The following is a 21,632-nucleotide window of genomic DNA, read 5'->3' as shown; positions in this document are numbered from 1 at the left end:
TGATGGCTCCATCGCTTGTCCTGGAAGACTGACGGGACCTCTGAATCCATGTCGTCAAAGTCATGACTTTAACTTATACATTATCAAGAGTTTTAAACTAAAACCCTCAAGGAATCCGTGCGATGGCCTCACAGTCAAGCGCTGCTCAGACTCTGAACGCACTCCCTGACTCTGTTGCCGGTGGGCTGCGTGGTGATGGTTTCTGCTTCTGATGGGCGAGTGATCTTTCGCTGAGCGCCAGGAGCTGCAGCTGAGGTTGTGAGATTCTCCCATGTGACGAGTTTGCTGTGTGGAGGGATTGAGAGGGGGCTGCGTGCGGGCTCACATGCTGACTGTGACTCCAATCACTGCATAAACATTTAAGAATGTATCTCATTCATAATTCTAACAGGTGGTAAATCTTCACATTTAGTAACAAAAAACACGTTCATTGAGTTAAATTCGCTAACATATGGTGGTAACAAGAATTGGAGGTTTTTTTTCATGAATTGATCATTCAGTGTGATCTGATCTGCATCTAAAGCACACGTATATGAAAACACAACATGCCTCCCCTAATATTGTAGGGTTAGGATTATAACAACTCACATCTTTACCAGCGTATTTAATAAACATTTGTTGTGCCAATGGAAAAAGTAACACCTAGGCTAAGAACGTCAACCAAAAAAAAGCTTATTTGTGGGAAAAAATGTTAAACCTGGAGACTTAATTACTGAACCCAGAATTTCTTCTCTGTTGTTCCAAAGAAGCATATTCTGATGAGAGCCGTGCCTCAGACCCGCATCTCTAAAGGTTCTGAGGTGAAGAATTGCTCCATAAACTGAAAGAGATTACAAAGCCAGCTCAAAGACTCCTTATATTCACCTGTAGCTATGTATAATATCAACAACATGAAACATAATGGCAGCAGTGAAGCATGGTGGAGGGAGCATCATGGTTAGGAGCTGCAGTGACATATCTACAACGGTAGATACAGCCGCAATGAGAAAATCTGCCTTTTGGAGCGGCGTAGCCAAAGCGCAGACCTTCAGATCTCCGTTGACTCTACCGTGTGAAGCTGAAGCTGTTCTAAATGAAGAATGGCCCAAAATCCCACTGAGTGTCGCGCAGCTACTGAAGGTATTTAGCTGATGTTACAGCCAAGGGGCGATCGGCCAGCGATCAGAGAAAATCAGTCCTTTTTCCACCAGCACAGAATGTTCATTAGACATTAAGTGTTATAATCACTCCTGTGATATTAGATTAAGCACTTTGATGTTTGTATCCATCACTAAGATATAGGTCATATTACATTTTATGACCAGATAATGAAAAAAAACTAGGAAATTCCAAAAGGCTCACATACATTTTTGCAACTGCAAACTGCAACTTTTCTTTGATTAAATTAAGCTACATTTTAAAATGAGTATCCATTTGATTTAGAACATCAAAACGCCAGAGTCGTGTTTTCAGGGCCTTGAAATGTCATTTCTGAGAGGAACAATCTGGGAATGTTTGATGATTTTCTCATAAAAGAATATTTTTATGTATATGAAATCCAATGCTTAAACGTCTCACTACGGCACAGTGTATTTTTACAAAATTATTGATTTCCCTTTTGTGACATTCTGACATATGCTACTCGTACACTGAGAAAAAAGAAGTCTCCCTTTATGGAAAGAATTGGACCTTTTCTTGTGTAAATCTAAAATGTCATTTTTACGCACTGTTTTGAAACCAAACTGAATAATGTGTAGGATCCCAATTCACTGACTTTAAGAGATAAAAACTAAAACTAAAACAAACTAAATAAGGTTCAGTTAATCTTCTTATTGACAGATAATTCAACTTCTAATTTCATTTATTGCTCACTGGAAACTATAGAGAGGTATAATGGGATTATAAATATTCACAATTTGACTGAATTAGCAGTACGTTTTTCTTAAATTGCAGTCAGTTTTATAACAGCAAATGAAAGGCAGACCAGGGTCATTCACCGCTTGTGTCACATGTTTTAAAAACACTCATGTGTGGTTGACATGACAAGTTCAGTTTATTCTCTTATTCCTGTTGCAAACACAAGTAAAGAGGGTTTTTTTTGGAGGTGGTGTCAATTCATCTCCTGTAGCGTTTTGTCAGGTCGTTGGAGCGCAGCTGATTGGGTGAAGATACATCATCCTGTACTGGTCATTTGGTTCGATCATCCATCTCACACAGTCAAGGAAGTGGGGTTGGGGTGGGGGGGTGGGGGGGGCACTCACACACACACAAATATGCAAAAAAAAAATCCAGGTGCCCATGCCCAGAATCAAACCGGAAACTTTTGCTGTGAGGCAAGAGAGCAAACCACTAATCCAAGATGAACACCATGGAAAGAAGATGAAATGCACTGTGGTAGTTTCCTCTTTTGACCCCTGTTACAAGATATTTTCTTTTCGACAAGATTAACAATATTGACATTTTCCATGTGAAACGAGAGAGAGAGAGAGAGAGAGAGAGAGAGAGAGACGCTCCATCACCGCCCTGTTTCCTCTGCCAGCTGATGCTCTGAGAGGAGGAGTCTCCTCCGCTCATTCACGAAGCAGCATCATTTGGAAAAGTCTTCACCAAACTAACTCTTCCATCCCTGCCGGACCGGAGACACTTGGTTCACTGGCGCCATGCTGATCGGAGCCGTGAATGCGCAGAGTTTGACGGACGGGGGGGTCGGAGCCCAGGCAGGGTGGAAATCATGAACTGCGAGAGCTGCGGGTTGATGGAGAAGAACATCTTAAGGACTTGGGTGACAAGACGCACTTTTCATTTGGACATATACGCCTGCTCTCGGAACTGCTCCAACGCCTTGAATTGATCTCTCCTCTTCCAATCTCATTTTTAATTTACCATTTTAATGTCATCAATGAGTGTTTGTTGGACTTGGTTAAGTCCTTGAGGGCTCAGGAAAACCAGCGCGTCAAGCGACTGCGCGCAGGATTCTGACTGAAAGTGTCCAAACTGGTGAGATCAGTTCAAACTCACAACCCGAGAACCGCCAAAGCGTCGACCTGGACGTCTGACATGGAGCTGAGCAACGGGTCCCTGCACTACCCCTCCTTACTCCACATGGAGTTCGGGCCACTGAGTGACTTTCTGGATGAAAACGACACAAACTCAACAGCAGGTGAGCAGAACGTGGTGGGGTGCGTGCAGATCCACGTGCCCCAGGAACTCTTTTTGGCGCTGGGGCTCATCAGTCTGGTGGAGAACATCCTGGTGATCCTGGCCATCATGAAGAACCGCAACCTGCACTCGCCCATGTACTACTTCATCTGCTGCCTGGCCGTGTCCGACATGCTCGTGAGCGTCAGCAACGTGGTGGAGACCGTCTTCATGCTCCTCCACGACCACGGCCTGCTGGACGTGCACCCGGGCATGCTGCGCCACCTGGACAACGTTATCGACGTGATGATCTGCAGCTCGGTGGTGTCCTCGCTCTCCTTCCTGTGCACGATCGCCGCGGACCGGTACGTCACCATCTTTTACGCGCTGCGCTACCACAGCATCATGACCACGCAGCGCGCGATCGCCATCATCGTGGTGGTGTGGCTGGCCAGCGTGGCCTCCAGCATCCTCTTCATCGTGTACCACACCGACAACGCGGTCATCGTGTGCCTGGTCACCTTCTTCTGCATCACCCTGGTGTTCAACGCCGTGCTGTACCTGCACATGTTCGTCCTGGCGCACGTGCACTCCCGGCGCATCGTGGCGTTCCACAAGAACCGGCGCCAGTCCACGAGCATGAAGGGGGCGATCACCCTCACCATCCTCCTGGGGGTCTTCATTCTGTGCTGGGGGCCTTTCTTCCTCCACCTCATCCTCATCCTCGCCTGCCCCACCAGCCCCTTCTGCAACTGTTTCTTCCGAAACTTCAACCTCTTCCTCATCCTCATCATCTGCAACTCGCTCATCGACCCGCTCATCTACGCGTACCGGAGCCACGAGCTGCGCAAAACCCTGCAGGAGCTCATCCTGTGTTCCTTTTGTCTCGGGGCGTGAAAGCAGCGGACGTCCCCAAATAAAAGCAGGTGTCCAGGAGCGTGACGCCGCTGAGAGATCACCGCGCCAGAAGCTCCAGACAGGAGCGGCGGTGTGCCGCAGACTGCAGGCCATAGAGACCTCTGTGTACAGGAATTTTAGTTTCTTTATAGTGGTATTTCGTTTGTCAAATCACGTAGTATTTAATGTATATAAAGTGACATGTCATAAAACACACACACTCACACATTTTGCGTTAAATCTGCTCTGACTTCGATTTTCGACCCGAGGAAGCTTGATTGGAAGTTGGAACTAAAAAGTCAAGACGCGGCAAAGACGTGCCTCGACATTCAAGCCATGTTTCAGATAATTCTGTAATAAAATAACTCGTTACGGCAAATTAACTTTTATATTTATGCCCGCGTCGTGGAAACCCCCCACCTACACCCCCTTCTCCCCCGGCCTGCTGGCGCTACTTAAGGCAGAACAGTGGACTTCATAGAGAGAAGATGAAAATAAATTCAACAGCAGCATATTTAATTACCTTCAATAAACCGACAGAAAAAAAATATGACAGAAAACGGGTAACATGACGGAAGAGCGCTGTCCAGATCTTTAAGTGGAGAATAGTGGCTGCAAGCTGCTTGTGAATCAGAGATTCGATTATTTCTTCAGTTAAACATCCGAAGGAGAAAAAAAAGGAGAAAAAAAATAACTCAGTAAATAGTTTGAGAAAAAAAAATCACATGTTGGGACGACCTCATTTTGTGGCGAGCCGGAGGCGCACACCATAACAGCAGCCTCTATGAAAGACAGAATCTCACAGCTCTGTAAGTTTTAAATTTGGAGGGACTTCATCAGATTTGGATCCAGATTTAATGTTTGTGTTTGGGAGGATGTATTTTGTGTCTTATATTCTTCTGCTCGCTGCTATTAAAGTGTTTTTTATCAACATCAGCTGGAGCACAGGATTACTGCAAATTCAATGGACAGAGCTAAAATAGCTTTATTATTACACAATTAATTTAAATTTAGTGACAATCTAAAAATCGTAACAAGTTGTTTATGTGTCATTCTTTTAAATTGATAGACTGATCCCTCAGAGAGATGCTGTGAGCATGCTGTAAATCATGGCCTTCATTTTAGAGAGGCTCTTCATTCCCTGACAAACTGATCCAGTTATCCTCATTCATAATATATACTGTAGCACTTGAAGAAAGCTTTTCAGTGTTTGCTGCTGCATCATGTTGCTATAATGTACTTTTCTTATTATCAATCCATTTAGTCTTTGTTTTCAGTGTATTTTTCTATTGATCGGTAATCAAAACTATTTTATTTTGTCACGTATTTGTTTTAATTCCCCAACTTTGTTATCTGTGTTTTGTTCTCCATATATGTTGCTGTTAACTATTAATGCTCCACTTAACCAGTATCTGTTGTATTAATATTTGAAGAATAACATCTATCAAAGGAAACATGAGCCATTATTTCAATATATTGCCACAGATGAAGGTCTGTCAAAATATATTATTGATGCTGTAGGTATAATGAGAATTAAAAAACGCTACTGCATGTATTCCATGTTAAGTGGAAAATGAATAAAATGGGACTGTATTGTGAAGTGGATGGACTGTGTTACATTTAATGAATGCCACTGTTCAAATAAAGGGCCATAAACAGGATCACCCCTTCAGAAGCTTTATTCCACTATATTTTTCCTTCATAATGTTACACTTATCATGTTCCTATACCTTTCAGACCCAATTAGCCTTCAATGATCTGCAGATCAATAAGAGCATTTTCTCAGACATTTTTTAGTGTGTGAGAGAGAAATTGAGTGAAAATCAGTTTGTTTTAGATAAATATCCCAAATAAGAGAAAGAAAACATATTGTAGGATTATAGCCATACACAGGCTGAAGTGTAGCTACAGTTGAACTGTAAACACACTTCGTAACACTTATTCTAACTCTGAATGTAATCTGTAATTGAATATATTTGAATTAAAAAAAAATCTCCCCTTCACATAAAAGAAAATGCAACGTAGCTTTTGCTTTTAACAGACAGTGGGGCCATTGATTTACTATACAACAGATCTGTCTTTTGAAAAGCTCCACTTTTAAACCCATGATCAAGTTCAGTTGCTCTGGGTGTGGGGGATTTCCACTGAGAGCAAATACAAATCACCTTTCAGCCCTTCAGGAGGTAATTAAAAGACCTGACCAACTGATTATGAATTTGATGAAAATTACACACAAAATTCCTTCCTGCAGTTTTGAAACAATTAAAATAAAGGTTTGTCTGTGTAATATTTTGCTACATTTAGTTAAGGATAGCATGGAGGGCAGAGGACATCCTGTACAGATCAAAGACTGGCAGGCCAGACTGTGTCACACACACACACACACACACACACACACACACACACACACACACACACACACACACACACACACACACACACACACACACACACACACACACACACAGTCTTGTATTTCTATCCTTGCGGGGACCGTCCATTGACTCCCATTCATGTCTAGCCCCTAACCCTGACCCTTACCCTAACCCTAACCCACACCACAACAAAGCCTAACCCTAAAGAAATGTTTTTGCACTTTTACTTTTTTCAGTAACAACAACATGGTCAAGAAAACACTGTTTCTCCTACTTAGGACCGGAAAAAGGTCCCCACAAGGCACGTCGTTCCACGTTTTGCTATCCTTGTGGGGACATTTGGCCCCGACAAGGATAGAAATACAAGAACACACACACACACACACACACACACACACACACACACACACACACACACACACACACACTGAAATGACACCCACAGACATGAGTCACCTCGAATACATGTTTATGACTTCAGGAGGAAACCAAAATGTGCACAGGGAGAACGTGCAAAGCCAGAGGGGGCAGTGAAAAAAAAATCATGAGAAAATAATTGATCATTCAGCTTCCCTTATCCTCTTTCTTTCGAACAGCTTGCAGTGGATTATTTATTCATTTTTGCTTTTTATTTGTTTTTTTCTTTTAAATAGGAATCTCTTTGTGAAATTCAACGATGTGCTGATTGTAATTTATTTTATTACCAGTAATTTATTTCCTGTAACAGCATAAACTTGGTGTTTCCTGTACTATTTCCAGGGATTATGACTTTATTTGAAAAAAGGATACCAAAGTGGACAATAAAACAACATTTCACAATATTCCTAAAATCTAAAATAGCAGAGAATATTTAAATCTGCATTGCTCAAATCTGAGTATAATTGTTGTTCACATGAACACATAATACATTTTACCACATCACAACATTTGCAAAAAAAAAGAAAAAGAAAAACTTTCCCATTTTTCTTGTGATCACCTTTGAAACCAGACTGTGATTCTGTCATAAGAACAGAAACAAAGAGATTTAGAGGAACAGAATCATTATCTTGACATGTTTCATTGAGATTTCTTTTCGACATTGCTTAACAAAGTTGAGTTGAGGACACTGTAGCAAAAAAACAAATAAACTGAGAATCATTATTGACATGCAAGTTTTTTAAGGCTTATCATAACTGAAATGCCATAAGTAACATCTTAGATAAATAAATGAAGCTGATGTGATAACACCACAGGAATGTATTACTGACTGGCCAGAAGGAAGACAAAACTGTGACCTTATAATTAGCAGGGAACAACATGTTTACAGCTGTGGTTGTGGTTGTGACTCTTTCCTTTTTTAGATGCACAACACATCTCTTCTTGAAGGGAAGAAGGATCTCCACAGCTGCTGTCCAGACAACAAACACACTCATGTAATGACCTGGAGTTATCCATATGACCAGACACCAAGGCTCTCCCCCTCAGGCTGGGCACTAATAGAAAAAAGAACTTTAAAAAGTGTTTGAACATTGACTAAAATAAGATCAATACAATTAAAATGTAAAAAACCTTATTATTATAATTAGAATAACTATAAAGAACACAATGAAGAAAGCCAGTGTTGTGGTGGATATCGTTATTTTTAGTGATACCTTTAAAAAACTATCTAACAACTTTAGCACACACTGGATTTAAATATCAATCAGAAAAATAAACAAAGTATGTTTCCCATCAGTCAGAAGTAAATATTGTCTAAAAAACATGCAGAATTTGCCTTTTAAAGCTTTTGCGAATGGCTGCCGCCATGTGATTGCTCTTTCACATTGATTAAACTGGTCATTTCACAGAACTGAATTGTTTATTAGGCTCAAAACAGCAAACACTGTGTTGAATACTATAAAATTACATATTGCCGAGGTGGATCTAGTGTGGATGTCATGCAGTGACAACGTCCACCAGTTGTGGATGATATATTTGTATGATTTATTACCTATTTCTGATTTGTTTGTTATTAAAGAGTGGATCAGTATTGCTGAGTGAACTATCAAGTCACCTTATTAATCTTTATGTTCATTGCCAAAAGATCTTTATGTCCCATCGACAGTGTTTTGAGGACAGTCAGTTTGGAGTAAGACTGGATTTGCCAGCCTGCATATTCACAGAAAGTGCATTGTGACATTCTATGTGTTTTAACTTAAAGGTGCTGTAGGCAGGATTCTGCATCTCCGCCATCTTGCTTAGGTAAACCTGATGGCGATTTGACTCATCTAAGATGGCGATTTGAAACCCAGCACAGCCAATCCTGTCCTGTTTTCTCTGACATCATGCCCTTATGCAAGTTAAGCCCCTCCCACAAGAACGTGCAACGAACGCCGCTCGACCAATCATGGTTAGAGCCTCATGGGCTCTTCTGATTGGTCAAAGATACCTGGAGCTGTCGAGATTGATTTTCAGCTCAGAACAGAGACAGATGGAAACGCTGCGCCCTCACGGTAGTGCAATTATGCTACACTCCTAAAGGATTATCAATGGATACTCTAACATTTAATCCAAAGAAAACACAGAAAAATTAGCATTGACTAGCAAAATCCTGCCTACAGCACCTTTAATTTACATGAATATAGAAGAAAGTGTTGAGGCCATGAGAGGAAAACGCTCGAGGTAACCTCACAAACATACCACAGACAAAAGAATATACATGTGCAGAAATCAGGCAGCCCAAAACACACAAGAGGTTCAGTTTTACCAAAAAAACCACTCAACTTATTTATAGAGCTTCAAACGGACGATATGAGTCAATATTCAAGACTATATATACATGGTGACAAAAATGTCTTTGCTCATGGGAGAGATGTGTAAAGGCTACTGTCTTCTCATGTATAAAGAGGTCTTCTGTTTAATGCTGTTCTATTATTATAAGTTTCATTTGAGAAAGGCGTGTGACCCACTTCAGACAACACAGAGGGGTCGCTTCATATCCCTTTTAATGATGCCTCCATCAAAGAGCTGCAGCAACTAGAGTGACAACAAAAATAATGATTTAAAAAGGTAGGTGTGTTGTGTTGGGTCAGGTTGGCATTTTTATTGAAGCTATGCTTCTATATGCTCTGTTCCAAAGCATATAGTAGCATATAAATATGAATTTTTAAGCAATTATCTAGTTGATCTGATGTATCCACAGTCACATGAAGCCATGCGTTTGCATTGTATGAATGTTGTTTATTCTTTGCATAAGTCCAGGTCTGCTCTAAAGCAAGAGTCTGGCCTTCTTTATTTGTTTCATTGCCTGAGATTTCACATATCAACATTATATAATGAAAAATAGACTTTGTTAAGGAAGGACGTATATCAAAAAGCCTAATAAAAGGGTAAAACAAGAATAAAGTTGAAGGTATTGTAAAGCTGAGGACATAAATGATCAACAGAAAAACGAAAAAGTGACTACGTACATATAACATTTATATGCACAGATGTTTACTAGGCAGTGCAGTATGCTACTATTTTTGAACTGTCTAGCAGTTTATGAAGACATGAAGTTTCTCTCTGTGGTCCTACCCCAGAAGTTCAGTGCCACAGAGCCACAACTTCCTCAAGAACATTTTTGTTGTTGTTGTACCTTTCAATTAGATATAAAAAAGTTTAATTTGTCAGGTAAAATGTGAGTCTCTCCACTGAAGGTGGGAGGTCGACCCTCTACTTGATCCAGGTTATTTTTCACATCACTCAACAAGCACTCTTTGCAGTGTCATCTTCGATGTTATGTGTTCTGCAAATTTGATGCAACGCGTGAAGTTAGCTGAGACTATGTGCCAAGTAAAGTAAACGCCTGTAGATATTGCCCTGAAAATCCGTAATGACCACTGACTGTTTAATGACAGAAGAACTGTATTCACAGGAGAGGAAACTGGGGATAGAATGGTTGGGTTTTCAAAACAAAAGCATGTGGTATCTGATTTCACGAGCACTAATTAAAGTGCTGGTGAAAGCGTATAAAAGCATCTTTTCACCAGGTTATTAGTTTTGTTCCGTCACTCATACACACACAATATTTAATACAAAGTCTTTACTCCGCGTTTGTCACTTCATACGAAATAGTGATCTGCTATGAGAGTCATAACAAAAATCAACCACCCATATTTTGAAGAGATTAACCGGAAGTAGCTGTTTTGCTCGGCGCTGACTTGAGGGTTTTTTTTTTCCTGGATGTTGCTGATGACAGAAAACAAGACAGTTAGATTCTGCTGCTCCTTTTCTCTAAAAGCCGTCGACCACTGCATTCACCTCACAGCTGCCGGCTTCCACACAAGATACGGTGAATAACGGGGTAAGCTCCGGGCGACAACTCCTCCATACTAGCATCAAAACAACGATACGCTGGCTTGTATACAGCTAATCAGCTAGCTAGCTGTAGCCGAGCGTTCACATCTCGGTGTTGACATCCGTTTGTTTCTATTTGATTAATCTATGACGTTGTTATTCTTTACTCCACGCTGTGCTCGGTTTGTGGTGATCACGTGAAACATAATCAAGGTTAGCGCTTGCTCGAGGAGGACTGTGAGCGGCAGCCCTGATTGGCTGAAGCCGCTGAGGTGAGGCTGGTCGCTGTGAGCAGCGGCTCCTGATTTGACACCTTCGACATGTCTGTGTTTACAGATGTGTTAAAAATGTCCAATTAATGCCAGTGTCATCAGTTTCTTACCAACATTATTTTGCTATAGCTCTCTTCCTTGAATAACTGGGCTCAATGCCAGGTGCTCTGACCTGTTATCTCATGATAAGTTATTGCCTGAATTGCTTCAGGTTGAGCAGGACGACAGGAGGTCTTCTCACTAAGTTTTAGCTCCTCGTATAGAAAAAGACTCAACCATCAAAGACAGTATTACTCTTCCTGTCCAGTTGGTCAGTATTACTCTGTGGTTTTGCAGCAGCTTGATGATGATATGACCATGAGTTGGCCTCCTGGACTTTCATAGTCACAGGTTATTAGGTGACAGTGTGTGTTATGTCATAGTGGTGTGTGAACTTTAAAGCACACAGGATATTACCAAGCAAGAAGCGGCTGATTGAAAGATATTTTAGTAAGTGACATTTTTTTTTTGTTAATTGAGTCTCTGTCAGTTATTTGTGTGCGCGGATGAGCCCTCCTTTCTTGAACTGCATTGTGTTGACATGCTGGATATCATAATTTTAGCAAATGCATGTTGAATGGATGAGTCTGACCTCCACCAGAAAATGCTCATGTTGATTTCTTCTCAGCCAACATTTAAGCAAACCGCTGAAATGCATCCAACATTCAGTCTGTAACTTGATCTTTCTGAACCACATCGATCTCTTAAGTCCTAATTGTGTCATTATGGTTCTCAACAGCTTTCCAAACAGTTCATTTGGACTGAGGTCTGAAGGGAGATCACTGCACAATACAGGCATTCATCAGCGGGTCACTTCAGTCCACTGGTCTCCTACTTGTCTTCCTAACTTAGTGCTCTTGAACAAAAATATAATGCAAGCAATGTGACATTAGTTTGCTTTATCTTCATTAGATGTAGCCAACAAAATGGAGTATGATGAAAAACTTGCACTCTTTCGTCAAACCCGCCTCAATCCCTTCGATCGAGGAGAGGAAGAAGATGGTCCTCAAGAAGGGAAGACGCCCCAGCAACACGGTGAGCATCGACTTCTCTGACAATCAGAGAAAATCATAATTAGGAACATGAGAAAAAAGATTCCAGGCTTCCTGGTTTTGCTGTTGCAAATGTATTTTGTAGATATTACATTTGAAATAATTTGTTTAAAAAATGACAAAATGTTTTGGACCTACATAGTTTAGTAGTTTAAACTTTTCCTAACAGGCAGGTAAGTGTCTTAAAGTCTCAGATATTCAAACATTTCTGTCAGACTTCACTTTTTGTTCAGTTTCAGCAGGAGGTGGTTTGCTCAGTTAATGTTCCGTCTTTTCAGGACGTTGTCTGATGTCTGTAAAGGCTGCAGTTGCAACGCAATGACAATTTGCAGACTTATCTTACCCAAACTGAAAACTTTTAACACACATGAATAAAAAGAAGTATAGTTGTAAAACATCTTACTGCAGTGTGTTTTCTGAGATGAGACGTTGAAGATTTAAAAACTGATCTCACCAAAGAGGTCAGGAAGAGTTTGCACTGCTTCTGGACGCTGTCTCCTATTCTCCACCTGTAAATGAAACATTCCTCCTGGTACAGCCAGGCACTGGTCCTCTATTTTTCTTTCTTCATTTTCACTGTTGACAGTGTTGTGTTCTGTTTCCATTTTGGCTTCTGTTTGTCCGAATCTTCAGTTTTTAAATGACTTTATTTACTCCGCTGTATGAGTATGCTCCCTCCAGAAACCTGTGCTTGCTGCACTGCTGCAGCGGAGCTGTCCTGTCCTTACATTGTTGGTTAATTGACTCGATTGACGGCTTTACTGGATGTAAAGATGCAGATGAGAAGGTTTGGATAAAAATAAAAATTGCAGCTGTTGATTTTTAAAAGTAGTGAAGTAGGTGACTTGGTGTGAACTGTACTCTAATATGAGTAAAATGGCACACTGAAAAAAAATTACGAAAGTACAACTAACCAAAAATGCCACTTAATTCCAGTAATGTGAGTACTTCCACCCCTGCTGAAAATACTAATTGCGTGAGAATGTGTTGTTCAGTACTGTACATAAACATATTCATGTCCTCTTGATGTGATGTTTCATATCTGTGAATTGGAAGGTTTGATTCTGAAGTAAAATATTTTCAAAAAGTAAGCAGCTCCACTGGACGGTTGCTCAGTGTTAATGGAAAAGGAAGTAAAAATGCTGTTTCTGCACCAGAGGAATCGAAAAGCAGACCTGGAAGCTGAGCTTCACTCACACTTCTGTATTTCAGGATTTGGGAATCAGATAGCTGCAGTTTGATTTCAACCTTTTAAACAAATCAGCTCTGGAGGTTTTACTGGTGCGATCCATGACTGTACTTTCCTCTGTCTGCCGCCGAGAAGCTGAATTCGTCATGTTTTCCTCTGACGTGTATGCAGGTAACAGCAGCTGTGTGTCTTTTTAGGAGCCTGGAGTTTAAATAATGGAAATAACAAACTAGCAAAGTCAGTTATGCAGTATTGTAGGTCAGATCTTTAGGTTGACTGTCAACATGTTATAATTTCTAAATTCTCTCAACTTCCCTCTTCCAGTTTACTACTTTTTTTTCTATTTTGTATAGATAATCTAACTTATTTCACTGTTTGTATATTTTACTCAACTCAGCTTGTTACACAGTTAAAATGCAAAACCTGCAGATCTGTTATGACTTTTTTTTTATATACCTTCATGTCAGACTCAGGGTCTCAGGACGCCTGAGATGATCCCAGCTAACTGTAAGCTAAAGCATAGTGCACCCTGGACACAGTGCATGTGCTATAACCCACAAATGCTTATCAGTCAAACAATATTCTGTATTTTAAGGATTTTTTTTTTGTTCCTGGTTTTCCAAAATGTGGAACACCTTAATGTGATTTAAAAAAAATTTGTATCAATAACGATATTTCAGAAGAACCTAAGAAATAAAATACATCAGATGTTCAAACTGAGACGTTTCACCTTCACATTGGGGAGTAGATTCATCGTTTGAATTTCTTGGTGAAAGTGCATCTCATAGCACAGGGTCATGAAGCTTTATGTAGCATTATAGATGTTTACTGAAGTTTTTCCAAGAAGTGCAAAAAGCTTCACTGTTGGAAAATGGCTGTTTCCTAGATTTCTTGAGATTTGTTGCTGTTATATTTCTAAGAAAATGGTAAACTGTCTAATTTTTAACACCTGATGTTTTTTTTTTTCCTTGTCTTGAAAATAAAGTTGGTTGATAATATTTCTAAATGAATGTATTCTATTTAAAATTCACAAATAACATAGTGTGGGCGCGTATATAAACTATTTTACGTTGTGAAGGAGTCACTTTCATAAACATTTTTCTGCCAGTCAGAATGAATGTAGCGTGAGGACTTTCTCAGAATTAGATTATTTAGTCCGGAGGGTCATCAGATTCTCAGAGCTACTTTAAGACTACCAAGTAACACTTCATTTCCTGAATAATCAACATTTCCAATCCATGTCGTTTGTACTGACCACTCATTTAGAAAATTCCCCGTCGGCTCCTCACCAGGTCCTTGTTTGCTATTGTTTGTTTTTTAGACGTTGCTCGCTGTTTTCAGTTTATTTCAATCTGCCGCACAAGTCACACTAAAAACATGACCTGCATCTGTAGTTCATTTATTAAGATGTGGATTTGCAGATGTGCTGAAGTGAAATTTGTCTCAGCACTTCAAAGTTCATTCACCCTGTCAGCAGCAGCTTTAACGACGCTCTGAACGTACCACTTGCCAGGTTGCTTTGTTACTCATTACCAGAGCGCAGGACGTGATCACCTGTGAGTTCTGCTGTTTTGTTTGGAGCTCTTGTCCTTCCTCCGGACTTTAGTGGGTCAAGTGGAAGAGTGGAGCAGTGTCTTGAGTGACTGCAGTCATGTGTGAGACATTATCCTGCATGACTGAGTGCGCCGGCCAGAACACAGTGTGTATGGTTACAAGAAGAAGAGTTCCTTATGCTGTGTCACACTCTTTCTAGAAACCAGGCCCGAGCTGTTCTCTGGGGGCAGAACTCGCAGTTCGGACCGGACCATGGACCTGGGCTTAGCCGAGGACCACTTCTCCAGGCCTGTGGTGAGTCAGACACTTGTTCTTTTTTTTTTTTTTTTTCCCCTCTAGTGGCCACGAGCCACACGTGTCCCTCTACTCCCCGATTTGCTAAAACTTGCTGTTTTTACAGGGCTCTTTTGTGGCGTCAGACATCGAACAGCTGAAACTGGCCATAGAGGAGTGTAAGAAGCTGATTTTGGAGCTGCCTGAACATTCGGAGAGACAGAAGGACACCGTGGTGAAACTCATCCACCTGCGTCTCAAGCTGCAGGAGCTTAAGGTTTGAAGGAGGACGTAGATAGTGTTATACTGAGCTGAGCCGCGGTACCCGAGGTGACTTGATGACATGTCACTCAGTCACACTGGCGCCACACGAAAAGGTTTATGGAAAGCGTGTGGCTCGGTTTGAAACGTTCACTTTTACCGTGACGTGCAGTCGTCACAACAACATTTCAAACACTTTGAGTGTTCTTTACAGTATTGCAGCAGTCCTAGCCGTTTCCCCTTATAAGATGAACGAGGCTCCATGCTGCCTGCTTTACAGTTCTATTCATATCTTGCAATAAGGGGGCTGTATTGTCATCTGATGCAGCTGAACAGGCCTGTTTTGTTAAGCAATGTTCGATGCTTCAGGACGATCATATGGTTGGAACAGCAAGCATTAAGAAGAAACTGTATGCTTTTGTTTATATCATCTAGATTCTTATCATTTTTCAGCAAAACACATATATTAACACGAGTATCAGATTTTGAAAATAATATGCATATTGTTTCACTGTGGTTGTTGCCTTTAACACTCGGCGATGAACTTTGTGAATTCTGTGGTTGTGCTCATTTCTTGAAAGGACCCCGAGGAGGATGAGCCTAATCTGAGAGTCCTGCTGGAGCACCGCTTCTCCAAAGAGAAGAGCAAGAGTGTGAAACAGACCTGTGACAAGTGTAGCACCATCATCTGGGGCCTTATCCAGACTTGGTATACTTGCACAGGTAAGACCAAAGATGTACAAGTATGCAAAGAGAGACAGAAAACTCTAAACCTGTGTGTTCCTATAATATGTAAAGCACAATTTTGTGCTGTTGTATTAAAGCATACTTCTCTCTGAGTTCATGGGAGACAGCTACACTCAGAATAATCTCACTACTTGTTACAATTACAGCGTCTTCATCCCAGTCTGTCATTATATCTCTCTCTCTCTCGTTTCAGGATGTTATTACCGCTGCCATAGTAAGTGTATGAACCTCATCACCAAGCCCTGCGTCAGGTCGAAGGTCAGCCATCAGTCGGAGTACGAGCTCAGCATCTGTCCTGAAATAGGACTGGATCGGCAGGACTACCGCTGCGCAGAGTGTCGAGCACCCGTTTCACTGAGTCAGTGCAAAACTCTGGTTTGTTACTAACCTTTGACCAGTGGAGTGGAGACTTCGGCCGTGTTGACTGTGTATTGGGGACGTTGGGGACATGTCCATGCTGGGCGCCTTGTTCAGACTGGTTCATTCTGCAGGGGGTATACCCAGCGAGGCCAGGCAGTGCGACTACACGGGCCGCTATTACTGCAGCAGCTGCCACTGGAATGACATCGCCATCATCCCGGCTCGAGTCATTCACAACTGGGAGTTTGAACCACGCAAGGTACCTCCAGCAGCAGCAGCCTCTCAGAATGACAAATTAGCCTCTCACTGCTGATCAGGTGTTCTGAGAAGCTGGTACAATGCTGGACGTGATCTGTATTTGCTCAAGGGGAAGGAAACTATGCTCTGTATTATTTTTTTTATAAAAGTCACTGCCAAGTTTCAAACCAGCATCAGGGAAGCATGTAATGAATTCTTGGAAGACCCATCAATAAAATCAGTTCAATACACGTTCACTGTTAGTGAGATTGAGTTCTGTTCACATTTCTTATTGAAACATCAGCTCATGAAAAGCAAAGCAGATCTGGCCTACTTTAAAATCGGGTCAAGATTGTTGTGAATCGGGTCAGATGATGACCACTGTCCTGTTCAGGTTCAGCCGTGTCCGTGCCTTATTGTCAAACCACATCACAAAATGTTTCTCGCCCGCAGGTTTGCCGCTCCTCGATGCGCTACCTCGCATTGATGATGCCGCGGCCCGTGCTGAGACTGAAGGAAATCAATCCGCTGCTGTTTAACTTTGTGGAGGAGCTGGTGGAGATCAGGGTAAATGGCTTCCTTCACTGCACGATGGTGTGAATTGGAAAATATTTTATGATTTTTTTTTTCTTCACACTTTGATGGGAACGATAACGAGAAATTCCATTTTGATTTTTTTCTTGATCAATCTTTGTCAAAAACATTTTTTTTTGTATTCAAAAAAAGACTTTTGTGTCAGACTGACAGTGAGATAAAAAAAATAAAACAAATCTGTTGTTTGCGTTTGGTTCACAGAAACTTCGTCAAGATATTCTGTTGATGAAACCCTATTTTATTACCTGCAAAGAGGCGATGGAAGCTCGTCTGCTGCTACAGGTCTGTAGCCGTTCAGAATGGTTTAGAATAGGCACAATAGATGAACACAGTGAAAACCAGTTCATACTTTCAAAATAGTCTAACGTGTGTGTGTGTGTGTGTGTGTGTGTGTGTGTGTGTGTGCGCGCGTGTGTGCGTGACACTCACAGCTCATGTTTTTCAAAAGCACTTTGATGTAAATTCAAAGATTTAGTTACAAATTGCCTCAAACAGGCTTATTTTAATGAATGCTACAACAGCGCCCCCATGTGGCTAAATTAAGGAAGTTTGCATTTATACGAATAATCAATGGACAAGTCCTTTCAGTGGGAATTTAGGGGTTTTTAAAAAAATTCTCTTTTGAACAGCATGAAAAAGATTTCAGTTTTAGACGTGGATCTGTTTGTGAGCTGCTAAATTGAGTCTGGTGGTCTTCAGGTTGTCTGCATGCCTTTCCAGATGGTTTCTGTAAAGTCGTTCATGCTCTTGCTTGCACCCCCCCAGCTCCAGGATCGGCAGCACTTTGTGGAGAATGACGACATGTACTCGCTGCAGGATTTGATCGACATCTCCAGCGGCAGACTCAGCTGCTCCCTCACAGAGATCCACACCACATTTGCAAAGCACATCAAACTAGACTGCGAGGTGAGCTTGAACAGCAAGCACTTTTCTTAAACGCTGTTTTTACACCCATCACGCCCTGTAGAATATTATTATATTTAGAAACCATTCTCCTGAAACTCAGTTTTTTTCTCTTCTTTTTCTTTGTCTGTGTGTTTGGTGTATGTGTGTTCCTGCAGCGTTGTCAAGCCAAAGGATTTGTGTGTGAGCTCTGTAAGGAGGGAGACATCCTGTTCCCCTTTGACAGCCACACCTCGGTTTGCCACGACTGCTCGGCTGTCTTCCACAGGTCAGTCACCACCAGTCTGATTACTGCTATTTTTTTTTTTTTTTTTTTTATCCTCTGGCAAAAAACAAAAAACAAAAAAACAAAAAAAACGTTTGGGTGTGTGTCTTCAGAGACTGCTACTATGACAACTCCACCACCTGTCCGCGGTGCGCCCGGATGACCGAGCGCAAGCAGGATGATGTCTGAGATGTGAAGGGAACAGGAAACGCCTGACGTTACTGGACGTTGCACTTTGCCTCATGATCAAGATCCAAGTGTTTAAACAAGCTTCTCGGTTTTGTGTTGATGCTTCGCCGTCTTCTCCCTGTGCACTAGCTCATGAAGCAGGGTATTCAGAAACACCTCTGGAAATTAGTATATGTATATACATTTCTATTTTTGATCAGTCTTATTCATACTGAAATGGGATGTACTGAACACTATGCATATGTGCTCGTGTGTACATGTGTTTTGTGTAAATGTCCTTCAGAGGAAATCCGCCCCATCGGGTGGCTGCGTGCAGGGACAGGAGAGTCGCCGTTACAAGCCTCAAACACATGAAGCTATACTGCCAAGTTTACGAAACGCAGAACATCAAGATTGCCATTTAATAAGGGGTTTAACTAATGAGACAAAAAAGATTTTATTAATAAAACTCCTTCTTGTTGTGACTATTAAATAGGTATTTGCTTTTCATCATAATTTCTTTTTACATTGAAGTGAGCATTTTTTGTTAAAGTCCTCAAAGTGCAACTTCATTGTTGTTTTGAAGCAAAACTAACACAGAGCATACTGTTTAATGAGGAGATGTAAAACTATTTCAGACTGAATATTATAACAATGCTGTAGCCTTCTTTTCTTCCCACCTTCCTCTCATCGGCTCTATCACTATATATGACCGCTATGTTTATTTTCTCATCCCCATCTTTTACCCTGCCGTACAGATCAAACCTGTTTTGAGGTTATAATGAACTCTCAGTTAGTTGGTGGTCCAGTGATTAAAAGCATAATTTCAAATAGGAAATATACAGGCAATCCAGATGTATTCAAAGCATGTGATAGTTGCTAAATATACTCTATATGTCATTCCCAACTGTGAACAGAGTTTGTGATGTTTGATCCTGTCCTCTTTAGTGCAGTGTAGCAAATAGAAATGGATACTCATGAACATCTCGTGCCTCAGGTTGTCAGGTTACTTACAGCTGTGATCCAAACGTCTTAATACATCAGTGAATAGTTTCAGTCTTAATGCACCTCCAGCACATTCTGTTAGCAGATGATGAATATGTCATGTGGAAACTTTGGCAAAGTGTACATTTTTATTTGAAGTATTTGTTTTAAAATAATGAGTTCTGGCTGTGTTATCTTTCAGCATGATGTACTATATATATTTTTTCAAACTCGTAGTCAGACATGGTAGTGGTTTAAGCCATGCCTTGTTTTAAAGTATGAGTAGTGCATGAGTAATTTAATGAAATGCAATTAAAATCCACCCCTTTTTGTACATAATGCAACAATTGACTGATATCAATAAACATCTCTCAGCACATACTCGGCGTTTTTGGCATCCATTGTTTTGACCGAACATTCAGATTTCAGGACATTATTGATTTTTTTCACCATTAAATCTCACAGAACTTCCATCAGATGCTCCTTCGGCCCGAGTCAGAGTCAACTTCTGCAACCGAACTCTTAAATCATGATCCATTGGTGATCCATACATCTTCTAATCCCACTTTATCCAGTTCAGGGTTGATGGGTAACGGAGTGGAATTCACCTGGCGAGGGCAGAGTGCAATCTGAAGCAACACATTCACTCCTACGGACAATTTGGAGACGTTCATTAATCTCAGATGTATCTTTCTGAACTGTGGGAGGGAAGCATCGCATGTTCCATGTTGTGGTTCTCCACTTTACATTTACCAAACAACAGGGAACTTTTTGAAACATAAATGATTAAAAGTAAATTGTCATTTTGCACATTCACATAGCTTGTAACGTAAAATTAGTAATAATGTAATAAATAGGGAGAAGGGAAAACCAAAACTTAATTCGCAGAAGTCCACTATTAAATCTGTTTCTTGTATAAATGTTTCTTTGATGATGCAACCCCTTTGTTGTAAATACCTGCAAAAATTACCCTCCTCCTTTCCACTCCGTATCTTTGTGCTATCTCATCAAAGGACATAAACACTCCATCCCTATAGACATTGGTAATTTTATGTATTCCTTTGTCAATCCATTCCTTCTAAAAAACTGCTCTTTTGCCAATCCGTACTGCCGAGTTGTGCCACAACGAGGCATAAAACTCTCAAATGTGATGTTCCACACCATTTATGCAAACAGGGTTGTCCTGGAGAACCAATGTGTTTGAATTTGACTCCTGAGATAAAAAAGTGCTTTGGCGTAAATGGGTCCACCATTTCCTGTTCAGTGTTGATTCTCTTACAATATTAATACTTTTATTTGTAAGTTTACTTGTTATTAAAACATTCTGTTATCCAGACTTTTAAACATAACCTTAAAAATCCACCTCTTTAGTATGAATTTAATAGAGGGCATTGCATTTTCTTGTCACATGAATCATGTGAAAAGAAAAGCAAATGCTCTCCAGCTCTCCAAGCACAAAATCATGTGACTTGATTTTATGCTTGGTTACATCTTGTACTTTTTCTTCTACTCTTAAAAAAGTTTTAATGTTTTTATTTAGCTGTAGTTCTGTCTAATAACTATTTAACTGATAGTCATGCAACATGAAAATGTTATTTACTTGAAAATTATTATTTTTTTCAAGTATGGCTTTTCTTTCTTTCTTTCTTTTTCTTTTTTTTTTTTTTTTTTTTTTTGAGATGATACACCTATGACAACCCACATAAGCACAGAAAGAACATGCAGCCTACACACAGAAAGGTCCACTGTCCCACTCTGGAATCCAGGTCGTTCTCATTATGTGGCCTAAGTGTTACCCAGATTAGTTGCTTTAATATTTTATTTGTGTACACATTTGGGTACACATTACAGGGCCAATGACCCACAATAGACTCTCTGAAAGGCTCATATTTTTCAACTTTGGAGACATAAATTAACATTTTTATAAGCTATTTAAAAGCATAAAAGTAGTCACTGTTGTAATTGCCATCTCTTTCCAAAAGCCGTTCCTATAAAAAGAAGTGTCCGTGCTCTGTGGTGGGCTGGCCGCGGAAATCTCGCGAGAACTCG

The 21,632-nt window shown here is 40.7% G+C and overlaps 2 protein-coding genes across 3 annotated transcripts; both read left to right on the top strand.

The window, feature by feature from the left end:
- The first annotated feature begins 3,036 nt into the window (after positions 1-3,036).
- mc1r (melanocortin 1 receptor) lies at positions 3,037-4,014 on the top strand. The gene has a single exon (XM_030090670.1). The coding sequence runs from the start codon at positions 3,037-3,039 to the stop codon at positions 4,012-4,014; it is 978 nt and encodes a 325-aa protein (XP_029946530.1).
- A 6,561-nt stretch (positions 4,015-10,575) lies between these two features.
- Positions 10,576-18,635, top strand: def8 (differentially expressed in FDCP 8 homolog). 2 transcript variants are annotated; one of them, XM_030096715.1, is made up of 12 exons: positions 10,576-10,692; positions 11,909-12,031; positions 14,991-15,085; positions 15,192-15,341; positions 15,907-16,048; positions 16,266-16,430; positions 16,564-16,691; positions 17,123-17,236; positions 17,465-17,545; positions 18,029-18,169; positions 18,325-18,434; positions 18,545-18,635. In XM_030096715.1, exons 2-12 carry the CDS (start codon positions 11,923-11,925, stop codon positions 18,618-18,620), a joined length of 1,311 nt encoding a protein of 436 aa, XP_029952575.1. In that variant the 5' UTR covers positions 10,576-10,692; positions 11,909-11,922; the 3' UTR covers positions 18,621-18,635. The 2 variants fall into 2 exon arrangements, with proteins under 2 accessions (XP_029952575.1, XP_029952582.1); XM_030096722.1 differs by lacking the exons at positions 10,576-10,692; positions 11,909-12,031 and adding an exon at positions 13,364-13,408.
- The last annotated feature ends 2,997 nt before the right edge of the window (positions 18,636-21,632 follow it).

Source organism: Salarias fasciatus, chromosome 1 (genome assembly GCF_902148845.1).
Source record: "Salarias fasciatus chromosome 1, fSalaFa1.1, whole genome shotgun sequence".
Classification (NCBI taxonomy): Eukaryota; Metazoa; Chordata; class Actinopteri; order Blenniiformes; family Blenniidae; genus Salarias; species Salarias fasciatus.
Note: the sequence above shows the minus strand (reverse complement) of the source record. Positions and strands in the feature narration are given on the sequence as shown.

Coding starts and splice junctions, on each gene's coding strand:
- def8 (XM_030096715.1), top strand. CDS start 11,923: ATGGAGTATGATGAAAAACTTGCACTCTTTCGTCAAACCCGCCTCAAT. Junction 17,546..18,028: donor AAGCTCGTCTGCTGCTACAG/GTCTGTAGCCGT, acceptor GCACCCCCCCAG/CTCCAGGATCGGCAGCACTT. Junction 18,170..18,324: donor ACATCAAACTAGACTGCGAG/GTGAGCTTGAAC, acceptor GTGTTCCTGCAG/CGTTGTCAAGCCAAAGGATT.
- mc1r (XM_030090670.1), top strand. CDS start 3,037: ATGGAGCTGAGCAACGGGTCCCTGCACTACCCCTCCTTACTCCACATG.